The sequence below is a fragment of the Lycium barbarum genome, chromosome 12, assembly GCF_019175385.1.
Source record: "Lycium barbarum isolate Lr01 chromosome 12, ASM1917538v2, whole genome shotgun sequence".
Lineage (NCBI taxonomy): Eukaryota > Viridiplantae > Streptophyta > Magnoliopsida > Solanales > Solanaceae > Lycium > Lycium barbarum.
The window spans coordinates 63,394,287-63,417,064 of record NC_083348.1 but is presented as its reverse complement, the minus strand read 5'-3'; the positions used below and the strand labels follow the sequence as shown (position 1 = coordinate 63,417,064).

At 37.2% G+C, this 22,778-nt stretch overlaps 4 protein-coding genes and 1 long non-coding RNA gene across 5 annotated transcripts; 3 read left to right on the top strand and 2 right to left on the bottom strand.

The window, feature by feature from the left end:
- The first annotated feature begins 843 nt into the window (after positions 1–843).
- On the top strand, positions 844–2,668 carry LOC132624333 (uncharacterized). Its single transcript, XM_060339126.1, has 4 exons — positions 844–968; positions 1,050–1,132; positions 1,658–1,702; positions 1,998–2,668. Exons 1-4 carry the CDS (start codon positions 844–846, stop codon positions 2,666–2,668), a joined length of 924 nt encoding a protein of 307 aa, XP_060195109.1.
- Positions 2,669–5,137: 2,469 nt separating this feature from the next.
- On the top strand, positions 5,138–8,188 carry LOC132624332 (B3 domain-containing protein At5g25470-like). Its single transcript, XM_060339125.1, has 3 exons — positions 5,138–5,507; positions 6,061–6,200; positions 8,126–8,188. Exons 1-3 carry the CDS (start codon positions 5,138–5,140, stop codon positions 8,186–8,188), a joined length of 573 nt encoding a protein of 190 aa, XP_060195108.1.
- A 729-nt stretch (positions 8,189–8,917) lies between these two features.
- LOC132622629 (high mobility group B protein 2-like) lies at positions 8,918–10,895 on the bottom strand. Its single transcript, XM_060337267.1, has 3 exons — positions 10,626–10,895; positions 10,062–10,238; positions 8,918–9,686 (listed from the first exon to the last, which is right to left on the bottom strand). Exons 1-3 carry the CDS (start codon positions 10,771–10,773, stop codon positions 9,226–9,228), a joined length of 786 nt encoding a protein of 261 aa, XP_060193250.1. The 5' UTR covers positions 10,774–10,895; the 3' UTR covers positions 8,918–9,225.
- Positions 10,896–10,921: 26 nt separating this feature from the next.
- LOC132622630 (B3 domain-containing protein REM9-like) lies at positions 10,922–11,990 on the bottom strand. The gene is made up of 2 exons (XM_060337268.1): positions 11,718–11,990; positions 10,922–11,596 (listed from the first exon to the last, which is right to left on the bottom strand). The coding sequence occupies exons 1-2, from the start codon at positions 11,784–11,786 to the stop codon at positions 11,045–11,047; spliced, it is 621 nt and encodes a 206-aa protein (XP_060193251.1). The 5' UTR covers positions 11,787–11,990; the 3' UTR covers positions 10,922–11,044.
- A 6,742-nt stretch (positions 11,991–18,732) lies between these two features.
- LOC132624926 (uncharacterized) lies at positions 18,733–20,413 on the top strand. Its single transcript, XR_009576567.1, has 3 exons — positions 18,733–18,851; positions 19,192–19,247; positions 20,179–20,413. It is a non-coding gene; the product is annotated as an uncharacterized LOC132624926 (long non-coding RNA).
- Positions 20,414–22,778: the final 2,365 nt, after the last annotated feature.

Below are 22,778 nucleotides of genomic sequence, written 5' to 3'. Positions count from 1 at the left end.
CAGTAGGACAACTCTCGTATCAGCTTTTGGCTGAGTCCCATTCTCTTCGGGGTTTAGTCAGTTGTTTACTTTATATCATTTATGTATTAAAGGTATGCTGGGGGCCTTGTCCCAGCAAGTATTTTTTTTCCAGTCAGACTCATGATAGAGGTTTCACAGACTAGACAAGTCAGCATGTTATGTCAGACTTTCAGTGTCGGTTAGCCATTTTGGCTCAGTTATGATATTATCCATGTTCATGTTTTTAAACAAGTACCTTATAAATTATTATGACTTCATGTGTTTTCTTAAATCTCATCATGTCTCATGTTGTATTTCCGCTCATGTATGCTTCATGATGATTCAGCAAGCCATGTGGTTCGCTCGGTCACATGCAGTCAGGCACCGAGTGCCGTGTTACGGCCAGGCCATAGTTCGGGGCGTGACATAAGGTATGATATAAAATTGTATATTCTGTTATATATTTGTATATATGAATAGTACATATGTTGATAGAGTGATTCGTGTATTGTATGTATGTGCTTTGTGGTATGTTTATGGATATTTGTGTATAAATTTGTATTAAGAAGTTTCAATTATTTACTAATAGGTATCACCTCTCTTGTGTGGATGATAACTGTGATTGGAGTTTCAAATCTTAAGCCGTGCACATGGGAAAAATATTGAAAGTGAGGCATTTCAATGATGTTCATACATGTTCGTTTTCTGAAAGATACTTACGCAACGTCAAGCTACTTCGGTTGTAGTTGCTGGTTTTGTTGTGGATAAACTTTCTGATCCGAAAAGAAATTACACTCCAAAAGATATAATAAGTGACATGCAACGGGGGGTAAGTTGAACTATATGAAAGTGTGGAGAGCTAAAGAAAAGGCAATGGAAATAGTAAGAGGGAAACCAAGTGTATCTTATGGGGAGTTGCCGTCATACCTGTATATGTTGGAGTACACAAATCCAGGAACGGTTACAAGGTTGCATAAGTCGGATGAGGGACGCTTCCTTTAGGCATTTGTTTCCCTGTATTCATCTATCAAGGGTTGGGAATATTGTAGGCCAATAATGGTGGTTGATAGGAGCTTTCTTATAGCAGTATATAAGGGGACTATATTGACTGCTAGTACACTGGACGCAGCTGGTGAGTACACTGTCTCAAGATTCCTTTCTCTTAATGGTAGTTTCAGTTTGTATATACTTGTATAAAACATGTATAAGTGTGTATATTTTTCTATACTGACTATATCTTGACATCTCAACTAATCAATTTACCTCTCATCTAGCTTCTTGCTTGGAGTGCTGGAAATACGCTTTCTTTTCCTAGCAAAAATACTTACTTTTATGACAATAGCATAACAAACTTCCATGCAAAACTAGGCCAATAAAGTTTAATGTGGCACCAAGGATCAGAGAACTCCCTCATTGATTCAATTGTTTTTTAAGAAATCAGAAGGTGCTAGTTCCTCCTGAGGAAAACCAACCTCATGACATGTAAAATGTGGTTTGTGTGGTTTGTTAATGTGTGTTTTACCTACATATTTAGATTTTCTCCTTCTTTTTTTTCGCGCGGAAGATTAGTTGGTGAGGCTTGACATGGTTGTTTGTATCACTGTATGATAGCTTATGTATGTTTGAAGCTACTGTTGTCAATTTGTTTCTATTACAGTAAGGCATATCTTCGTTGAACCAGAGTTGCAAAGTGCTTCTGAATGTAAAACAATAAAGGAGCTCTGCTAATTTGATAGTACTTGGTTGTACTTGATGGACTTTCATTGCACTTGCAGATGATTGCATGTACAAAGCTACTGTGTGTATATTTTTCTATACAGTTTGTATATTTTTCTATACTGATTGTATAATTGTGTATATTTTTCTATATTGTCTGTATAAGTGTGTATATTTTTCTATACCGTTTGTATAAGTGTGTGTATTTTTCTATACTGACTGTATAATTGTGAATATTTTTCTATACTGATTGTATAATTGTGTATATTTTATCTAAACAGGGAATATCCTACCGCTAGCCTATGCACTCGTCGACTCAGAAAATGAAGCATCTTGGGGATGGTTCTTCATGCAATTGAAGAATACTTTTGGGGTTCGGGAAGGAATGTGTATTATTTCGAATAGACATGATAGCATCCAGAATGCAACATCAACTGTTTACCTAGAAGTGCCCCATTGTTTCTGCATCTACCATTTGCGGAACAACGTCAAGGATCTATTCAGAAAAAATAAGGAAAAAGCGAGACATATCTTTTTTGGTTTGGCTAAGGCTTACACCATTGAAAGGTTTGAACGCTACATGAACGAATTGAAGAAAATTGATTGGCGAGTGCAACCTTACTTGTTCAATGTTGGGTATGAACGGTGGTCTAGAGTATCCTGTAGAGTGAAAAGGACAATTTTCATGACCTCCAATATAGCTAAGTCAATGAATTCGACAAACAAATTTGCCAGAGAGCTTCCAGTAAGACGCTTGCTAGAGTTTTTGATAAAGTTGATGACACAATGGAGCTACGAAAATAGAAAACGTGCAACGAAGTCTACAGAGCTTGGAAAAATGTATAGCAAGAAGTTGAACAAAAATATGATTGCATCCATAATAAATGTCTTCTGTTTTCTTGAAAACACTGTAGGCGATACCTTTTGCGGACTAGTTGTATACAGTGGTTGAAGGCAAAAGGATAAACATAGTGGATCTCGGAGAGGGAACATGTAGTTGTAAGAGAATTCAAATGAACGAATTGACATGCTCGCACGCTTGGGCAGTTATAAAGCACAATGGAATGGACCCAATCCAATTCTGCTCTTTCTACTACAAGAAGGATTATCTCATGAAAACATGGGAAATTCCTGTAGATCCTATTCCAGATGAGACTACATGGGTTGTCCCTAGAGAGGTCATGGAGAATGTGGTCTTACCACTAGAAGGGAAGAGAAGTGCTGGAAGACCAAAAATGAAGAGATACAAATCGGCTTCGGAGACGGATAATAATAACAATAAGAAGAATAGGGCTAAGCTTTCATGTGGGCGGTGTGGACAAGCTGGTCACAATAGGAAAACATGCAAAAATATACCAAAGAACTTAGTTTGAAACACTACACTTTATGTTTACGTTTCTTGTCGTTGGAACCATGTGGAGAACTTAAAATTCATAGCCACAGTTGAGTAGTGCTTTTCCTGAATAAGCATTTCAAGTTAGACTATGCCACAATGTTGAAAATATATTTCACTTTAGCTGCTTATTTTCTTGTTAATTTCTTGAATCTTATTGGTTGCATGCGTTTACTCTAGCTGCTCTAACTGCTCGTGTATAGTATTTTAACTGCCCATGTATAGTATTTGTTGGGATCGAGTGTCAGGTCAAATAAACCTTTATTTTTGTTTCTTTCCAAGTTACTAGGTGTATAATCACCAATATGCAGCCTCAAGACTGTATAATCTATGTATAACTTTGTATACAAGTGAAGTATAATAATGTATAACCATGTATATGTGATGTATAACAATGTATAAACCTATTTATACAATTCCCGTGACAAATTACTTTGTATACAATTGAAGTATAATAATGTATAGCCTTGTATATGTGATGTATAACAATGTATAAACCTGCATATGCAATTCCTATGACAAATTTCTTTGTATACAAGTGAAGTATAAAAACGTAAAACACTGTATATGTGTGTATAAACAATGTATAAACCTGCATATGAAATTCTCATGACAAATTCCTTTGTATACAAGTGAAGTATAATAATGTATAACCCTGTATATGTGTGTATAAACAATGTATAAACCTGCATATGAAATTCTCATGACTTCCTTACAGTACTATCAGTGACTAAATCATACCAACGGCATGTCAAACAGCCTCAGACTAACAATCATTCGGTAAGAGAAAACCAATACAAAGTCATAATTCCATAATTGGTCCATGCCTTCAGATTTTTACAAGAGTCAGTTACACCAAATATCCATAACAAACTAACTAGTCAGTTGTTTTTTGCTTTTGCGAATAGCAAAAAGGTATTGTGATTCATCAAAAGCAGTACTTTAACAAAACAGAACATCAAATACTCCTAATTAGTACACTGAAACTATAAATGAAGGCTGCCCCCTCTTCTTCTTCTTCTTCTTCTTAGCAAAGGCAACAATAAAAGCACCATAATCCCTGTAAGCACCAAATTTCCCATAAGCTACTGTAGTACACAAAATATCGTGATTAAAACGGTATAAAAAAAAAACTTACGCATTGAACTACTGTGGCAGATCAGTGACCAAATTGACCAACAACTGGTCAGATTTCGCTCTATCGGCATATGCATCATTTTTGAAATCAATGTCGCTCCTCTTGCCATAGAATCCGATACTTGTCAAGAATTGAGTTATCATGAATGCAAAAGGCAACAGTGATTTTGTAACAAAAGAATCATTCAAAGCACCACGGTTAGAGTCATATACGTGGATGCACCTATCCTTGAACGTAAGCACACCCAAGACCCAGTGACCTGTCACAGTAAAAGCCTTGAATATACTGAGATATCTCATTAACTTCAGGAATATTAGCAGCATCATGGTTAGCCTTGACATACTTTTCATAGAATTCAGCAATCTTGCCACCAAAAAACCGGTCAGTTGTCGTGAACCGTATAGCAACAGTAGGATCATATTTACCCTTTTTTCTCAAATAGTAAAATATGACATCAATGTGCTGAGACCGGAAAATAGAAGTAAAGTAACAATCATAGTGAATCAACCCAAAGAAACTTTAGAACTTGCTAAACAACAACTAAACTCCACCCTGAACTACTCGCAACGCGGTTCTTCTGCACTACACAAAATTTAGTTATTCTCCCCTTTTTAACTACTGCATGTGCACAACTCTAAACTTTTTCTCCATTAATTAGTCACCAGCACCAGCTTCTTCTATATCATCTTCAACAACATTAATTCTCTAGCCTCTTCTTTCTCATTTCTCAAAATGCTAGTGGATCCCAACAAGCATCCATCATTTTGCAAGCTTTTATTTAGATAAGGCTTTACGGATAAAATAGGAAGTTTTCTAGTTTTATCTTTTATTCTTCACTTTTTCTTTTTGGTTCTTGTATCCTAAACTTGAGGATTTTGATTTGTTAGCTAATGCTGCCTGCTTTCATCAAAGAAAACAAGAACATGTTGGCCAAGACTTGCTTACTGAAATCGAATATAGTTGGAATGTCATGGGAAGCAAGTATAGTGAGAAAAAAGTCCAATTACTTCATATGTGAAGGAGAGTGGTCACATTTTGTGGTGCATCACCAACTGGAGCTGGGTGACATTTTGCTATTTTTTCTCATTGATAAATCGACGTTCCAAGTCCTGGTTTATAACCAGAAAAGTTATAAAAACTTCAGCGGGAGGCAACTATTTGAGGAACTCAGCAGTTCCTCCCAAGAAAAACAGGACTATGGAAATACTGGACCTTCAAGAAAATCCAAGAGAGTTAATACAGAACCAGAAGAATTGTCAGGTAATGTCCTTCTTATGATGCATTTTGGGGTATCTAATTCTTGTTTTCAGCTTATATATAGATGCATGAGAATGACAGAGACTTAATTATAAGCAAATCACAGCAAAAACAAATGATTCATGTAGGCCATACCGGTAATTAGTTGGTAATAAGTGCAGCTTCTTATTGTACTTGCATTAAGTTTGCTACTGTACTATTTTAGTAACTTCCAAAGTTCTTTTAATCTAATGTTATAGACTTGCATATCAACGTGAGTACAACTTATAAGAGCGAGATCCTTAATTGGTCTTTAAAATTGAGTTTATTTAGTATGGGCTAAAGTGTTTAACTTCTATGCACTGCTACAATAGGTTAAAATTAAATCTGATATCTTTACAGTGATCACCGTCCATAAGTTACTCCCTTTTAGTATTGTAATGGATTGTGTAGTCATAATACAAAGAAATGGATATAAAGAGTTCAAAACCCGATTCAATGCCTTAGGTGTTGAGTCAGTAGATTGATCAATTGATCTATCGCTGGTAAATGCTGAACCTTTTTAAGAGAGAGACAGGTACTGTTGCTGAAGAGGAGGAAGCTAACAGTGAAAGTGAAGAAAATGGTCCAAAGAAGATCAGATTCAGTGTCGTGAACTTAAACAGCAAAGATCCATACTATGAAATGGTTATCAAAAAGTCCCACTCAATTTTTATGGTAAAGTTAAAAACAATCCTGTTATTTTAAATTCTTTGGTAGATTTTATGCGTTTACTTTCACCTGAAAACATGTTTGATGACCATGTTAATTAGACTATCCCGATGAGCTTCGCGAGATGGGCAGGCATAATTTACATGAAGAAAATGAGACTGGTAAATGGGAAAGGCAAGGAGTGGCGAGTGGACATAGCATGCAAGGGAAGGGAGTCCGGAGCCTAAAGGGTATAAAAATACACGGTTTTTACCAAAAGGGAACGTTTAAAAATTATTATACCAAAAGGGGTATATCGTGGGCTGATCCACGATATACCCCAAATTTTTTTTTTAAATTGTCAGACTGAAACGAAAAAAATAATAATTTACTTGTATAACGTGGACTGATCCACGTTATACAAGTAAATTAATTTTCCGCAAATTTTTTCCGTTTTCCAAATAATCACTCTATAAGACGTTGCCTAGATTTAAATCATATTCGGTTATGTTTTTAATAAATTTTTTTTATTGATTTTTAAAATTTTTAAAGCATAATTAACTCAAATAAATATTTTAACACATGCAAATAATTAAATGTGTTATATATGCGAACAGAAATAAAAAATTAAATATAAGTTAAATAAACGTCACACATTAACTGAATGGTAAATGTTAAATTACATACTAACTATTAAACTGCACAAGACATGTTATATATTCTTGGAAGAGTACATAAAGAAACAACAATTGTACAAGTTAAAAAAAAACATAAAAACCAATAAGCAACAACAACTACTGATTTCTATCGGGGCAGCGATTCTTGTTATGACCTGTTTGCTTGCACGTACTACACTTTCTAGCCATGCGAGCCGGAGCTATATGTTCGTATTTTGTAAAACGTTGGCTGCCAACGTTTTTCCAGTCGTCGAATCTGCCATCCAATCGTCAAATCAAGCGTGTTTTGCGTAAAATCAAATAGTAAAATCCATGAGTCATTAACGTTTTGCAACAATATAATTTTGTTGATTGGTAATTGATTCGAGAATTTTTTTTTACGCGAATCGTTGCAGTCGTCAAATCGCGCATGCTGCTGTAAAAATAAAAACTAGAAGGAGGAATGAAATAGATATAGTTCCGGCTCGCATGGCTAGAAAGTGTAGTACGTGCAAGCAAACAGGTCATAACAAGAATCGCTGCCCCGATAGAAATCAGTAGTTGTTGTTGCTTGTTGGTTTTTATGTTTTTTCTTAACTTGTACAATTGTTGTTTCTTTATGTACTCTTCCAAGAATATATAACATGTCTTGTGCAGTTTAATAGTTAGTATGTAATTTAACATTTACCATTCAGTTAATGTGTGACGTTTATTTAACTTATATTTAATTTTTTATTTCTGTTCGCATATATAACACATTTAATTATTTGCATGTGTTAAAATATTTATTTGAGTTAATTATGCTTTAAAAATTTTAAAAATCAATAATTTTTTTTTATTAAAAACATAACCGAATATGATTTAAATCTAGGCAACGTCTTATAGAGTGCTTATTTGGAAAACGGAAAAAAATTGCGGAAAATTAATTTACTTGTATAACGTGGACTGATCCACGTTATACAATATAAATTGTATAACGTGGATCTGTCCATGTTATACAATTATATTGTATAACGTGGATCAGTCCACGTTATACAAGTAAATTATTTTTTTTTTTCGTTTCAGTCTGACAATTTAAAAAAAAAAAATTGGGGTATATCGTGGATCAGCCCACGATATACCCCTTTTGGTATAATAATTTTTAAACGTTCCCTTTTGGTAAAAACCGTGTATTTTTATACCCTTTAGGCTCCGGACTCCAAGGGAAGGTGGGTTCACATAAAAGGAGGATGGGCTGAATTCCGAACACATAACAAGATAGCCAGTGGTGACACTTGCTGCTTCAAATTGATTCAGGGAGATGGTGGTAGTAATGTTTTACAGGTTCAAAAGATCTTCAAACCCCATTCCTTGCAGTAGCTATATGTATGTACTATGGTTTCTCTTGATTACATTTTGTGTTGTAGTCTTCATATGGGTATTACTGATAATCATGCAGTATCTTGCTTATTAATTTTGCTGAAAATCACGTTAAGGTGGCGTTGGATTTGAATTAAGTGTTTGGTCTTGAAAGAATTTAGTCTATATCTGAAGGAACCTCTTCACTTTAGGGGAAATTTTGCTTGAAGGTTGCAATATTAATATGCTAAAACTGCCTGTCAACGTTTTTCTGATATCAAGAACTTGTTGAAGGGATCAAAGCAATGATAGATGTGAAGATTGAGCCTATTATATCTGTTTTAATTCATCATGAATAGTTGAATACCTGAGATACTAAAGTAGATTTCTGCACGAACTCTACATAGATTCAAATCATGAATCACAAAAGAATTCCAGTCCAAACCTTTTCATTGTTTCCTTTGCAGCTGAACTTTCACACTACGTCTCTGCATCTTTGCTTAGTAGTAACAGAAACAAGAAGCTACTAAGCTTCCATACAAAGGTGACATCAAAATGCAACAAGGACTTACTCAAACATCTAGTTAGACAACAACCAATCAAATGCATACTACATAACTAGTCGAACCAGTCATTTGAAATCCTTATATCCATTTCGCCATATAGGGACACAAGCAATTTGTTACAGTACTAAATGATTCAGTCCTTAAGGCAAATTAAGGATCACAAATTCTTTCTTTGGGCCCCAAAACCCTTATAGAGAAAGGTAGAACAGAAACTATCCCAACTACAATAGGAAGCATATATATCAATAACAAAGATATCTTACCAACAAACTAGCCAAAAGGACAAACACCTAGCTGAATTAGGATTAGGCAGCATCAAAGTAAATTGTACATAAACTATTGAGCTTTACATGAAGCTGCTCTGAATTAATCTTTAACCCCTAAAAATAAAAGCAAATAAATTGCAAGATTTATACGGTGAAAAGAAGAGGCCATGTATAGAAGATATTACACGAACTTCCTCACCAATTGCTTCATCCGCTAAAAACTTCTTCAATCATCATCCCCATCTTCCTCATCAACCTCGGACATTGACTTGTAAGATTCCTCTTCTCCGGAAGATCCAGCAGCTACTCGCTTGTTATAAGCATCCTTGTTCTTATGATATTCCGCCATCCTTTTCTTTGCCTCAGCCATGTAAGGAGCTTTTTCAGCATTTGACAACTGTTTCCACTTGCCTCCGCCAGCTATACCTTCAGTGGCCACAGTTCTATTGCATGGATGCTCCTCCTTGAACTGCTTCCTGAACTCCTCCATGAAAAGGAGGAAAGCACCTGCAGGCCTCTTGGGTTTGTTAGGATCCTTGGCAGATTTCCGTCCTCGTTTTTCATAGAAAGCACTTGCAGGTGGCCTCTTAGGTTTGTTAGGATCCTTGGTAGCCTTCTTTGCTTCTTTAGACTCGGGAGCTTTTTTCATGCCAAGCATGTTATCAGGTTTGGCAACAGATTTACCTCCTATCATGATGAGATCTCCAGGGTTGAGAAAATGAACGATAGGAGAAAAACAAAAAGATATGCCCTACCTTCATTGTCAGGAGGTGAGTATGGGCTGAAGGGGGAGGGATAAAAAGGTCTTTGGGGAGGGACTCCAATGCAATCTCATACTTATAGTCACGATGATATACAAGTCTTTAACTATGCTAAAAGAGTCCTTTAATAAGTTTTATAGAACTAGCAGACTTAATACAAGGACGAGCAATTAGGAGTTAACCCCAATTATTCGGTCTGATCTAATATGCATCATTTCTGTTTCTTTGTGTCTCAGCGATTTTGTGCATCCATAGATAAACTGAAAACAATTAAATATACCAAGAAAGGGGTCGATGTTACCTGGATGTGAATAGCATGGATTTCCCCAATCTTTGCATCCATGGGATGGATCAACGTTTTCTTCCTCAGAATCTGATAATTTTACTAGCTCCGTTAAGACTTTCTTCGCTTCTTTAGTCTCGGGAGCTTTCTTCTTCACACTGAGCATGTTATCAGCTCTGGCATCGGATTTACCACCTATCATGATGAAACCTCCAGGATTGATAAAGTGAATGAGAGGGAGAAAAACAAAGATATATTCCCTAGCTTCGTTGTATGGTGGTAAGGTGAGTGTGGGCTGAAAAGGAAGGGACAACAAGGGCATTGGGGAGGGACTCAAGGCAACTTCATACTTAATAGTCACAATGATATACGAGTCTTTAACTAGGCTAAAGAGTGTTTTTAAGTCATACTGAAATAGCAAACTTAATACAAGAAACAACAGCAGTTAAAAATTAACCCCAAGTAGTTGTTATGATCTATAAGCATCATTTGGCTTCATTTTGTCTACCATAGGTTCTAGTGCATCCATAGATAAACTGAAAACAATTAAATATACCAAATATATAAAGTGGTGGACCTTACCTGGATGTGAATAGCATGGATTTCCCCCATCTTTGGAGCCACTGGATTGACCAACCCTCTCTTCCTCAGAATCTAATAAAATTACTGCCTCCATTTTTACTTCATTCGCTTTCTTAGTCTCTGGAGCTTTCTTCTTCATGCCAAGCATATTATCTGCTTTGGCATCAGATTTACCTCCTTTCGTGATGAAATCAGAAGAGGCAAACAAAGAGGTAAGAAGGGCTTCAGGGAGGGACTCAAAGGCAATCTCATACTTGAGAGTCACAATGATATACTAGTCTTTAACCAGGCTGATTTTTTTTTAAAGTTGTCCAGAAATGGCAATATTAAGTACAAGTACAACAACAATTAAGACTTAACCCCAATTAGCCGGTATGATTTATATGCATCATTTGGTCACATTATGTCTGTCATCGATCTCATGGATGAATAGATAAACTGAAAACAATCAAATAGACCAAATGTATAAAGAGGTCAAGGTTACCTAAATATGGATAGCATGAATTTCCCCTATCTTTGGAGCCACCTGATGGATCACCCCTCTCTTCCTCAGTATCTGATACTATATCTATTGGCTCCATTTTTACTCTCTTCGATTTTCTTGAAGCTTCAATGTTCTCTACCTCTTTTTCTTTCTCTTCCACTATTTCTACCTCCTCCCCTTCTTCTTCCTCTTCCTCTTCCTCACTACTGCTGAGGTCCTCAAAAAATCGAAGATTTCTACTATGTTTCCGGGAGTAGAGAAGGACATGGAACGTTGATTTATCGACAAGAAAGAAGCGCAAAAAGTCCCCTATTTCCAGCTTGTGATACACCACGAACTGTGGCCAATCTTCTTCACATATGAAGTAATTCGGCTTTTCTTTCTCTATTTTTGCTTCCCATGACATCCCAGCTAGTACATCGGTTTTCAGTAAGCAAGTCTTAGCCAACATCTTCTTGTGTTCTTTCACAAAATCAGACGGCATTTGCTAACAAAATCAGATTAGGAAAACTCAGTTGGAAGAAGTAACAACCAAAAAGAAAAGAAAAAAAAAAGAAAAAGAAAAAAAAAAGAACGTATACAGATCATTAAGTAAAAGGAAAACTTACTATTTTATCCATAGAACCTTCTTTAAATAGAAGCATGCACGATGGGTGCTTGTCAAGCTCCATTTCCATTTTGAGAATCCAAAGAGAAGGGTAGATGTGATACAATGTTTGTTGTTATTAGAGACAGAACAGGCTAGTAAAATCTTATGTTTGGTTCAATGTTATCATTTGTGCTTTGATCAACGGAACAAAAGTTTCCACTATTTGCACATTAGCTATGGACAACTTGTAGAAAAATACTGTTTACTGCAGAAGATGGTGAAGAAAATGAAGAGACAGTACAAGTTCTGAGGAGATTTGGGCAAAATAAATTATTAAATGAACTAAAACAAATCAGTAAATGCAGTTGGACTTGACCAATTAGTACTATGTTTTCCAAAAGTTGTACTCCATAACATAAATAATGTATACAATTTTTAGAATCTTTTAAAAGTAACAGTTTAAATAGTACGTAATTTTTATAACATGTTTTTAAATATATAGCTAGAATTTAAAATGTTGCCAAATTAGTATGAAACATATTTTAAATTTTGCATAGTCATAAATTTCCCTATGGTTCGGATTTGTGTAAATAGGCTGAAAAAATCAACTTTAACTTTTATTTATGCAAACAAAGAGGAATTAATAAGCAAGCTTTTATCGTGTCCGGGTATGGAGAGGATTGTTGGTTTTATTATTCTCTGCATATTATTCAGAGGAAAAAAGACAAAAACGTTGCTTGGTGGATAACTGAAATTGAACACACAGTACGCAGATATTCCAACTTCAGGAAATGTGCGTCACCAGTAGCCTGCCAGCAGTAGCACTATGCGCAAACCTTTTATTTGCTTTTCCTTTTTCCTTTTTCTGTTTAATAGCCACGTCATCTTCGCATAAGTTTACACGTATAGATCTAAAGTAATTTAATATTTACAAGAGGCAGGGCGGGGCAAAAGAATCCACTCCAAACCTTTTCATTGTTTCTCTTGCACCTGAATTTTAATACTAATACTCTTGCTCTGTTGGTAGTAATAGAAACAAGACGCTACCAAACTTGCAACAAAGGCGACAAAATGCAACCAGGACAGACTCTTGTATGTAATCAATATAGATGATCAATATATCAATCAATTGCATATAAATATTTAACTAGTTGAACCAGTCATTTTAATTAATTCTTTACATCCATTTCACCGTATTAGGACGCAATGTGGTTCGTTACAATACTAAATACTGAGTAACTCGTTTCTTAAGGCAAATTAAGGATGACAGACCTTAATTAGGTCCAATAACACCATTGAGAAAGTGGAACAGAAAGTTATCTCAGCTCCAATAGAGAACGTACATCCACAACGAAGATTTTTCACCAACAAACTAGACAATTTTTTTAAGTAATGAGGAATTTTACTAAAATAGAATCGGCAGTAAACTAGTGCTTCAAAACATAATTACAAATTGTGCATTTCGTCTAAACTCCGTTGTGTCTAACATGGCATCTACATCCTGAACAAAAGGAGAATTGCACCAAAAAACTAGCAAAGTAAAAGCTCTGAACTTAAGTCAATGGAAGAGAAGATCCCAGCCTAAAAAAGAGCAGCTTGGTGCTCTAAGCTCCCGCTATGCGCATAGTCCGGAGAAGGGTCAGACCACTAGAGTCTATTTTTTTAAGTAATGAGGAATTTTACTAAAATAGAATCGGCAGTAAGCTAGTGCTTCAAAACATAATTAATTTTTTTTTTTTATGTATATATAGTAGATGTTGAACCCCCTTGGCTTTTTTGTGTATTTACTTCTTCATATTTTTGAACCCTCTAGGTAAAAATCATGGTCCCGCCACTGTCTATTGTACGCAGCCTTATCCTGTATTTCTACAAAAGGTTGTTTTCATGACTTGAACCCCTGACTTCCTGGTCACATGGCAACAACATTACTAGTTACTAGAAGATCCCAGCCTAGTGAAGTGAAAAAAAATGATGATCACAGTGTTGTGAAGAGACGAAGTGCTATAGATATAATGAAACTGATCTTTGGGAGGTGAGTATCCCAATCAAGTATCATAGCAAAAATTTCCTATCATTTCTATGAATTTATCAAATAGAAACCATGATCGAAGCCACAAGCTCGATCATGGAGGTCAGCAGTTGAGAGGAAACAAAGTAGAGAGAAGAAATTGTATTTGTAACACCTCGTAGCTTCAGGCGAAAGTTTGACTCATAAGATGATAATATAATGGAACCAATATGAGGGTTATAGGAAGTGTTTTTAAAACCAATTAAGTCATAAGAAATGTCTTTGGGCAAAGAAAAGTTGGAAGCCACTCTACGGGGCATGTTTGCAAGTGAGTTTATAGAAGGTATTACTTCCAACGACCATAACCCCTTTATTAGTTTAGAATTTGGTAAAACTTCCTTGATGAAGGTTGTATCCCTTTGAAATAGCTTTTCAACGTTATATTGTGGAGCCCAAACAGAGCTTTGGACAAGAAGTTATGTCCATTTTACTGACCACTGTACGGAACCGACACCCGTCGCTTCTCGGGGCACGTGAGGGCGCGTGAGAAAGCGCGCGATGGATGCTCCACCTTGAACTGCTTCCTAAACTCCTCCATGAAAAGGAGGAAAGCACCTGCAGGCCTCTTGGGTTTGTTAGGATCCTTGGCAGATTTCCGTCCTCGTTTTTCATAGAAAGCACTTGCAGGTGGCCTCTTAGGTTTGTTAGGATCCTTAGTATCCTTCTTTGCTTCTTTAGACACGGGAGCTTTTTTCATGCCAAGCATGTTATCAGGTTTGGCAACAGATTTACCTCCTATCATGATGAGATCTCCAGGGTTGAGAAAATGAGCGATAGGAGAAAAACAAAAAGATATGCCCTACCTTCATTGTCAGGAGGTGAGTATGGGCTGAAGGGGGAGGGATAAAAAGGTCTTTGGGGAGGGACTCCAATGCAATCTCATACTTATAGTCACGATGATATACAAGTCTTTAACTATGCTAAAAGAGTCCTTTAATAAGTTTTATAGAACTAGCAGACTTAATACAAGGACGAGCAATTAGGAGTTAACCCCAATTATTCGGTCTGATCTAATATGCATAATTTCTGTTTCTTTGTGTCTCAGCGATTTTGTGCATCCATAGATAAACTGAAAACAATTAACAGTACTCATGCTCATGTTCATGTCCAGGTTTTCAGTTTCAGTTCTTATCATGTTATTCCATGTTCCATGTTGTTTCTTTCGGTTGCTTTACATAACAGTACATTCAATGTGCTGACGTCCTCTTTTTATTGCCCGGGGGCCTGCATTTCACGATGCAGGTACGAATTTACAGGACGACGCTTCTGCTCATTAGGATTTGCACGTGCCAGCTTATTGGTGAGCCCCATCTCATTCGGGGTTTAGACATTGTCCTGCTTTATTTAGTTTTACATCTAAAGGTATGCTGGGGGCCTTGTCCCAGTAAGTATGTTTCTCAGTCAGACTCACGGTAGAGGTTTCATAGACTAGACAAGTCAGTTATGTCATGTCAGACATTCGGAGTCGTATAGCCATTTTGGCTCATTCATGTTATTTCCGCACTCATGTTTAAACAAGTATTTTTATTAAGTATTATGACTTACTACGTTTTATAAAGGCTCATCATGCATTAACGTTATATTTCTCTTATGTTATGTATCATGGTGATTCGGCAAGCCATGTGGTTCGCTCGGTCGCATGCAGTCAGGCACCGAGTGTCGTGTTACGTCTAGGCCATGGTTCGGGGCGTGACAGTATTGACTTGAATTGATTGAATTGCATTTGAGTGTAGGAAATGAGATATTTGTAGACTACATTGGCCAGTTGTTCAACAGCTGGCATCTAACTAATCATTACACTTACAACTAACTAACAAAACATCATCACAACAGCAACTAACTCTAACTAAATCAAACACGCGATATACAGTGTATACCAAATATACACCCGCGTATACACTCAGTTTTGACACCCTCATTCAAATTGATGGGTGAAACGCATCTATCACTCCCAGATTGGACAAAAGCATGTAATTTTGTGATGCTCCTAAGCCCTTTCTCAGCAAATCAACAAGCTGCAACTTGGTGTTGACATTAGTTGGTAAGATTGTCCCATCTTTGAACTTCTCCCTTACAAAATGGCAATCACTCTCAATATGTTTCGTTCGTTCATGGAATATAGGATTCCCTGATATTTAAATAGCAGCCTTGCTGTCACAATAAACCTTTATGGGAAGCTTCACATCAACTTGTAATTCCTTCAGTAATCCTATCAACCAAACAATCTCAGAAACTACTGAGGCCATGCTTCTATACTCAGCTTCAGCTGAGCTTCTACTTACTGTGTGTTGCTTCTTGGATTTCCAGGAGATTAGTGATTGTCCATGTTGCACGAAAAATGTTGTTATTGATCTCCTAGTGTTGGGCCAAAAATCCCAGTCCGAGTCACAAAAAACTGCTAATTCTTCAATAGAATTCCTCCTTAACAGTATTCCTAATCCTGGTGATCTTTTGACATATCTCACCACTCTTAAAGTTGCATCCTAATGATACTTCTTTGGCATCTGCATGAACTGACTTAAGACTTACAGTGCAAAGCAAATATCTGGTCTTGTGATGGTCAGATAAATCAGCTTTCCTACCAATTTCAAGTAGCTGCCTATATCCTCAAGTATTGGATCATCTGTCTTTCTTCTTGTTAAATCATCTGCCTTTTCACATGTTGTATCATACTCTACAAAGGTTAACTTGACATTTGCCTCCAATGGAGTGGAGGATGGTTTTGCACCACTGAGTCCTAAGTCTGAAATTCGATCTAGTGTATGTTTTCTTTGATTAAGTAGTACGCCATGCTTAGATCTCATCGCTTCTATCCGAAGAAAGTACTTCGATATCCCCAAGTCTTTAACCTTGAACTGACTATGCAAATACTTCTTTGACTCATCAACCAGGATAGAACGGTTTCATGTTATCAGTAAATCATCAACATATATCAAGATGATGACAAATTCCTTTCCTTTCTTCTTTGTAAACAGTGAATGATCAAATGAGCTTTGTGTGTATCCAACATGTATTAGTGCAGTAGTCAACTTGATGTTCCACTGCCTTGAAGCTTGTTTCAACTCATATAGGGACTTCAAAAGCTTACATACTTTATTCTCCCCTTGTCTATGGAATCCCTATGGAAGAGACATGTACACCTCTTCCTCCAAATCTCCTTGGAGGAAGGCATTGTTAACATCCATTTGGAATAACTCCCAATCATTTGATGCTGCTATATTGATCATTGTCCTTACAGTAACCATTTTTGTTACTGGTGAGAAGGTTTCATGATACTCCAAACCTTCTATTTGTGTGTAGCCTTTAGCCACTAGCCTTGCTTTGTATTTGTCAACCTCTCCATTAGCTTATAACTTCACTTTGTATAACCATTTTGAACCAATAGTTTGCTTTCCTGGTGGAAATTCAACAAGTTCTTGTGTGTTGTTATCCACAAGTGTTTCAATCTCCTTTTACATTGCTTCTATCCACACCTTTTCCTTTGAGGGTTCCTGGAAATTTCTGGGCTCCACAACACCAGAAAAACATCTCAAATATGTTTGATATGCTGGAGACAGATGAGAGTAGGATAAATGGTTATAAATAGGATATGCATAGTGACTATTATGTTGAGATGGCGTCACATAGTCTCTATACCATATAGGTGGTCTGACACTTCTCCAAGGTCTGCCTTGTTCTTCTGGTATTATTGGCATTTGTTCATCAATTTGCTCATGCTGTTGCAGTATTGGTGCTTGTATTGGTTCCTTAATAATGTTTTCAACATCTTGCTGTACTTTTTCCTGGACTGCATGAGGTTGTTTTTCATGAATAACTTCAACTATTTCACCTGCTTCTTGTATAGGCTTAGTATTGTCAAAAAAATCATCATCCTCAGCATTGTTGGTGCCAGGAACAACTATATCACCATCATGGTATGTAGATGGTACTTGTATCATATCTTCATGTATGGAAATTGGTGAAGTATCACTAACACCAGTCCCCCTTACTTCAGCAATTGGTTCAGAAGGGATAAAAAACATATCATATGTACACTGATGAGACTCTTGCTTGAAAGGAAAAGTGAATTCTCTAAATGTAACACCCCGCATTTTGGGACTGAGTTTAAGCTCATATCATTAGAGTTCTAGTGAAAACACTGTAGGTTTGAGCGTTTGCAAAAATGGTTGATAGGCTTATTTCAGGCAGCGATAACTCCTTGATCCATTGCGAATCTGGAAGAACCTCCTTGATGAAAGTTGTAGCCCTATTGAATATCTTTCCAACGGTATATTATGAGGATTAAACGGACATCTGTGCAAAGAGTTATGCCCATTTGAGTGAAGCCTGTTCGCTGGAAAAAGTTGTCTGCGTTACGGTGACGTTACGGACCGTAACTCGTGTTACGGGCCGTAACAGTGAGCCATAACACAGAAGAAATTTCCAGAACCTCACTGGAAATTTCGTTCACGATACGGTCCCAGGATACGGTCCGTCCCTTGTGTTATGGGTCGTACCTTGTGTTACGGACCGTAACAGTGTACCGTAACACAGGGAGAATTTCCAGAAACTTTCTGGAAATTTTCGACAAGGTACGACGCCACGTAACGGTCCGCCCCTTGTGTTACGGGACCGTAACATGGGCGTGTTTTGGTCCGCAGTTGAGTTTCGGGTCACCTGACTTCGGGAGGCCATAACCCCATCGTAAGTTGAGAATTTGGGAAAACTCAAAGAATGAAAGTTGTAGATAATGGAAATGCCTTTCCAACCATAGGTTGTGGGTTCACAGGCAACGTCGGGATAGGGAGATATGAACGTTTTAAGACAGAACAGTCCCGACCCGTTTTCAAGTTGGGTCAACCCATTTTTCCCTTGGTATATATATAAAATAAAACCCTAGCAGCTTACTTTTTCTCCAAAATTCAGATTTTAGAGAGAGGAAGTGAGAGAGAAGGGAATCTAGAGAGAAGAAGGAGAAAATCAATCAATTTTAAGGCCCCAAATCCCAAAGTTCGTGAAGGATAATTTGTAGTACAAGTTGTGGTCGTCATTTTAAGCTAAAGATCGGACTTGGGGGTGTTGATTTCGTGGTGACTACCCAAAAAGGTAATATTTCTACTCCCTAATCACTTATAGTTGTGAATTGATGAATTCTTGGGAGAATAATAATTGGGTTTGTTGAAGATGATTATATGAATTATGCTAGAATTATTGGATTGTTGACTTGGGATTGTTGTATCCATATGGTTGATGAAAAATGATGTTAATTACATCTAATGGGATTGTAGAATTAGCTAGAAGGAAAAGGATGGGGATTTGGTGAAGAAAACACCATTAATGAGGGTTATAAAGCTTCATGCCTATTAAGTGTTTGATAAAATGCTTAGATGAACAAAACATGGATATGGTTGCTAATATAGAATCCCTATGACTTGTATTGCTATAGATTGAAGTTGAAGGGATTGAAAGACATTGTGATACGCTCAAAAGCGGGAGGTTAAGGTATGTAGAACTTCCATCCACATGTGGGAACCTCTACGTTTTCCCCATGATCCGTTTATAAAATCTATGAAGTTCAAATCCTAGGGCATTAAATCCAACATATTGGTAGCCCGTAATTATGTATGTATGTACATGAATTCCCGTATATATGTTCGTTATTGTATTCCTAACCTTCCATTACGGACATTAGGAATCCTAGCTTAATCCATGAATCATGAATTCTTCCTCATGTGTTCTCATTATGTTCATATGAAACTGCATGAGTTATTTTGCAAGTTATAAACATGTTTTCAAGTCAACTACAAATATATGATTATGAACTATTGTATTACTCATGAATCAAGAACATGTTTACAAGATTATTTCATGAAACCATGTTTACAAGCTATTTCATGAAACCGTGTTTACAAGTCATTTCATGAAATCATGATTTCAAGAAAAGTACAAGTAAATTCACGAAAGTCATGGGCTTCTTAGCCAAATATATTATGTTCATGTTTTTGGGAGTTGCACAAATTACCGAGAAGGTTCAGATAGCCTGAAACTACGGAGCCACCGTAGGACAAGGATCGCTCCGCTCAGATAAGACGATACCTTAATTTTACACTGAATGGATCCATCAGGTACCTTACTACCTCAGGCAAGGTATGAGGGCTCTGCTGGTCCGGCGAGGTACCAGACTCCACGTACCCACGTGGTGATATGATATGATATGTCGGTTTATGAAATGCTCTCTCTACTTATCATGTTTTACTCATGTTATGTATACGTATATGTACTCATGCTCATGTTCATGTCCAAGTTTCCAGTTTCAGTTCTTATCATGTTATTCCATGTCCCCTGTTGTTTCTTCCAGTTGCTTTACATACCAGTACATTCAATGTGCTGACGCCCCCTTTTATTGCCCGGGGGCCTGTATTTGACGATGCAGGTACGGAGTTACAGGACGACGCTTCTGATCATTAGGATTTACTCGTACCAGCTTATCGGTGAGCCCCATCTCATTCGGGGTTTAAACATTGTATTTCTCTGTTTAGTTTTGCATGTAAAGGTATGCTGGGGGCCTTGTCCCAGTAATTATGTTTTCCAGTCAGACTCATGATAGAGGTTTCATAGACTAGACCAGTCAGTTATGTTATGTCAGACATTTGGAGTCGTATAGCCATTTTGGCTCACTCATATTTTAAACAAGTACTTTATTAAGTATTATGAATTATTACGTTTTACAAAGGCTCATCATGCATTCACGTTATATTCCGCTTATGTTATGCATCATGATGATTTAGCAAGTCATGTGGTTCGCTCGGTCACATGTAGTCAGGCACCGAGTGTCGTGTTACGTCCAGGCCATGGTTCGGGGCGTGACAAAGCTTGGTATCAGAGCCTAGGTTCAAATGTCTTAGGGAGTCTATGAAACTGTGTCCACTGGGGTCACTTTTATATGTGTGTGTGCGCCACACATATAAACAGTTGACCACCAACACATTCAGGATTGTCTCATTTTTTCTACTCTAGATCGTGCCATGAAGCTTAGAACAATAAGAAACTTCTCTTCCTCTCGAACTACGTAAGTTTCGAATGCGCAGGAGATGAACAGAAAATTCAAGGTCCAAGTAAGGATGTTTACCCATAGGGGGAACAATTGTGCAGTACTTACGGGTAACAAATGAGACTTCAAGTGCTATTGAAAGTGGAATACAATGTAAGTTGCCCGAGAAGGGGTGTAGTGGAATGAATGGTATGTTGAATGATAATGATGTTCTTGAGAAAGGAGAATGGAATACAACAGGAAAAAGGTAAATCATGGAGGATCTCAAGGGAGTGGTGGTAGACAGTTTTCTACCGGAGGTCATCAGGACCCACTCCATTTGCAGTTAAAGATTGAAAGGGGAAATAAACAGGAAAGTGTAACAGGTACAGTTTGAGTTGGACATATGAGGTAAGTTCATCATTTTTATACTGTTGTCGAAATTGGGAGCCATGTGTGGCTAAGATATGATATGATATATGTATATATGTTGGCCTTGTGAGGCATTGTTGGTATTTCCTGCGTGCAGGTTTTGGGATAGTAAGAAATACAGAAGAAACTCTGCCAAAATTTTCCTAGAAATAGAAGGAGAATGAGATATAAGTCGTAATATGTCTAGAAAAGCCATGTCAACAGAAATAATAAGATTTGACTAAGTTACGAGTACGGCTGACTTTGAGAAATATGATTTGAATTCCTATTCGGATGAACACCTTAAGTGGGTGACAGTTCGGATACATCCGAATGTGTGTTAGAAAACAAGGGCTAAGTTAAGTTCAGAGTAGAGTGATTAGTGGAAGAAGAAATCAGCTAAGCCGTAAAAGAGCAAACTGCAGAAGAATAGCCTTTAAGAGTTGTCAAAAGGGGGTTGTCCTAATATTTACAGTGTGAGCAGAGTTAAGTCGTTAAGATGGAGTATGCCAGTTATGAATACAGTAGCAACCCGTTCATGTAAGTAAATTTTGTTTTTCCCCATGAGGAATTGCTCCGATGAGAGTAAAAAAAAAAAAATCAGTGTTGTAGAGTACAAAGGAATTACAGAAGATAAGGAATGTTAATTGAAATCCCATCAAAAGAGAATAGTTTATAAGTATGAGATGTTACCCTTGGTCTAAGGGGGAGATGCATAAATCGCCAGTAAGTCCAGTGAGATAATTGAAGACCCGAAGGGTTAGTATGATATATGAAGAACCTCAGTTCAGTTAGGTTGGCATAATGGGATAGTCTCCATAGGGAATATGCCTAACCCGAAATGAGTAGAATAATCGTCGAACAAATCATGTCAAGTTCAATTATTATCGATTAGGCGATCACAGAAAAGCTATAAGATTATGCCTAGATATGTGTCACAAGGATAGTGCCATTGCACGAGACTCTAAAATATAAGGTGCTAGTGAAAGACGTAGCACACAACAGTACTGTGAGTATTTTAGGAAATATCTCAAAAAAAAAAATCAAGTATGGGAAGTATGGCTCATGATTTAGACAAACAAGAGAAATATGGTGAAAGACGTTCACCACTTATCCAATCTAGGAATTCGACTTTCAGACTCCGAAGTGGGTGGAGTTATTGCCCAGAACATGGCATTCCTGCTTAGTCATTGAAGTTAGAGAGAAGCAGTTTGGTGATTCCTACTTGCTGCAGATGAAAGAGGGGATTCACGAACAGAAAGCCTTAGCTTTTGAACATGGGTGAGATAATGGTACCTTGAGATACCGAGGCAGATTATGCGTTCCAGATGTTGATGGGCTCGGAGAGCGAATCATGTTAGATGCTCACAACTTTAGGTATTCTATTCACCCAGGTTCCACTAAGATGTATCATGATCTCAAGAAGAATTACTGGTGGAACGATATGAAGAAGAATGTGGCAGCTTTTGTAGCCAAGTGCCCGAATTGTCAGCAGGTGAAAGCCGGACACCAAAGGCCTGGTGGCTTGGCTCAGAATGTTGATATTCCTGTCTGGAAATGGGAAATGATCAATATGGTCTTTGTATCAGGTC

Bases quoted from the DNA above. Each gene is read 5' to 3' on its own strand.
- LOC132624333 (XM_060339126.1), top strand. From the start codon at position 844: ATGAAAGTGTGGAGAGCTAAAGAAAAGGCAATGGAAATAGTAAGAGGG. The intron at 1,133-1,657 runs GTGAGTACACTG...TTTCTATTACAG, and splicing joins TAGTACACTGGACGCAGCTG to TAAGGCATATCTTCGTTGAA. The intron at 1,703-1,997 runs GTAAAACAATAA...TTATCTAAACAG, and splicing joins GTTGCAAAGTGCTTCTGAAT to GGAATATCCTACCGCTAGCC.
- LOC132624332 (XM_060339125.1), top strand. From the start codon at position 5,138: ATGCTGCCTGCTTTCATCAAAGAAAACAAGAACATGTTGGCCAAGACT. The intron at 5,508-6,060 runs GTAATGTCCTTC...AGAGAGAGACAG, and splicing joins AGAACCAGAAGAATTGTCAG to GTACTGTTGCTGAAGAGGAG. The intron at 6,201-8,125 runs GTAAAGTTAAAA...AAATTGATTCAG, and splicing joins AGTCCCACTCAATTTTTATG to GGAGATGGTGGTAGTAATGT.
- LOC132622629 (XM_060337267.1), bottom strand. From the start codon at position 10,773: ATGCTTGGCATGAAGAAGAAAGCTCCAGAGACTAAGAAAGCGAATGAA. The intron at 10,239-10,625 runs GTAAGGTCCACC...TCATCATGATAG, and splicing joins TCCATGCTATTCACATCCAG to GTGGTAAATCCGATGCCAGA. The intron at 9,687-10,061 runs GTAACATCGACC...TCATCATGATAG, and splicing joins TCCATGCTATTCACATCCAG to GAGGTAAATCTGTTGCCAAA.
- LOC132622630 (XM_060337268.1), bottom strand. From the start codon at position 11,786: ATGGAAATGGAGCTTGACAAGCACCCATCGTGCATGCTTCTATTTAAA. The intron at 11,597-11,717 runs GTAAGTTTTCCT...TGATTTTGTTAG, and splicing joins AAGGTTCTATGGATAAAATA to CAAATGCCGTCTGATTTTGT.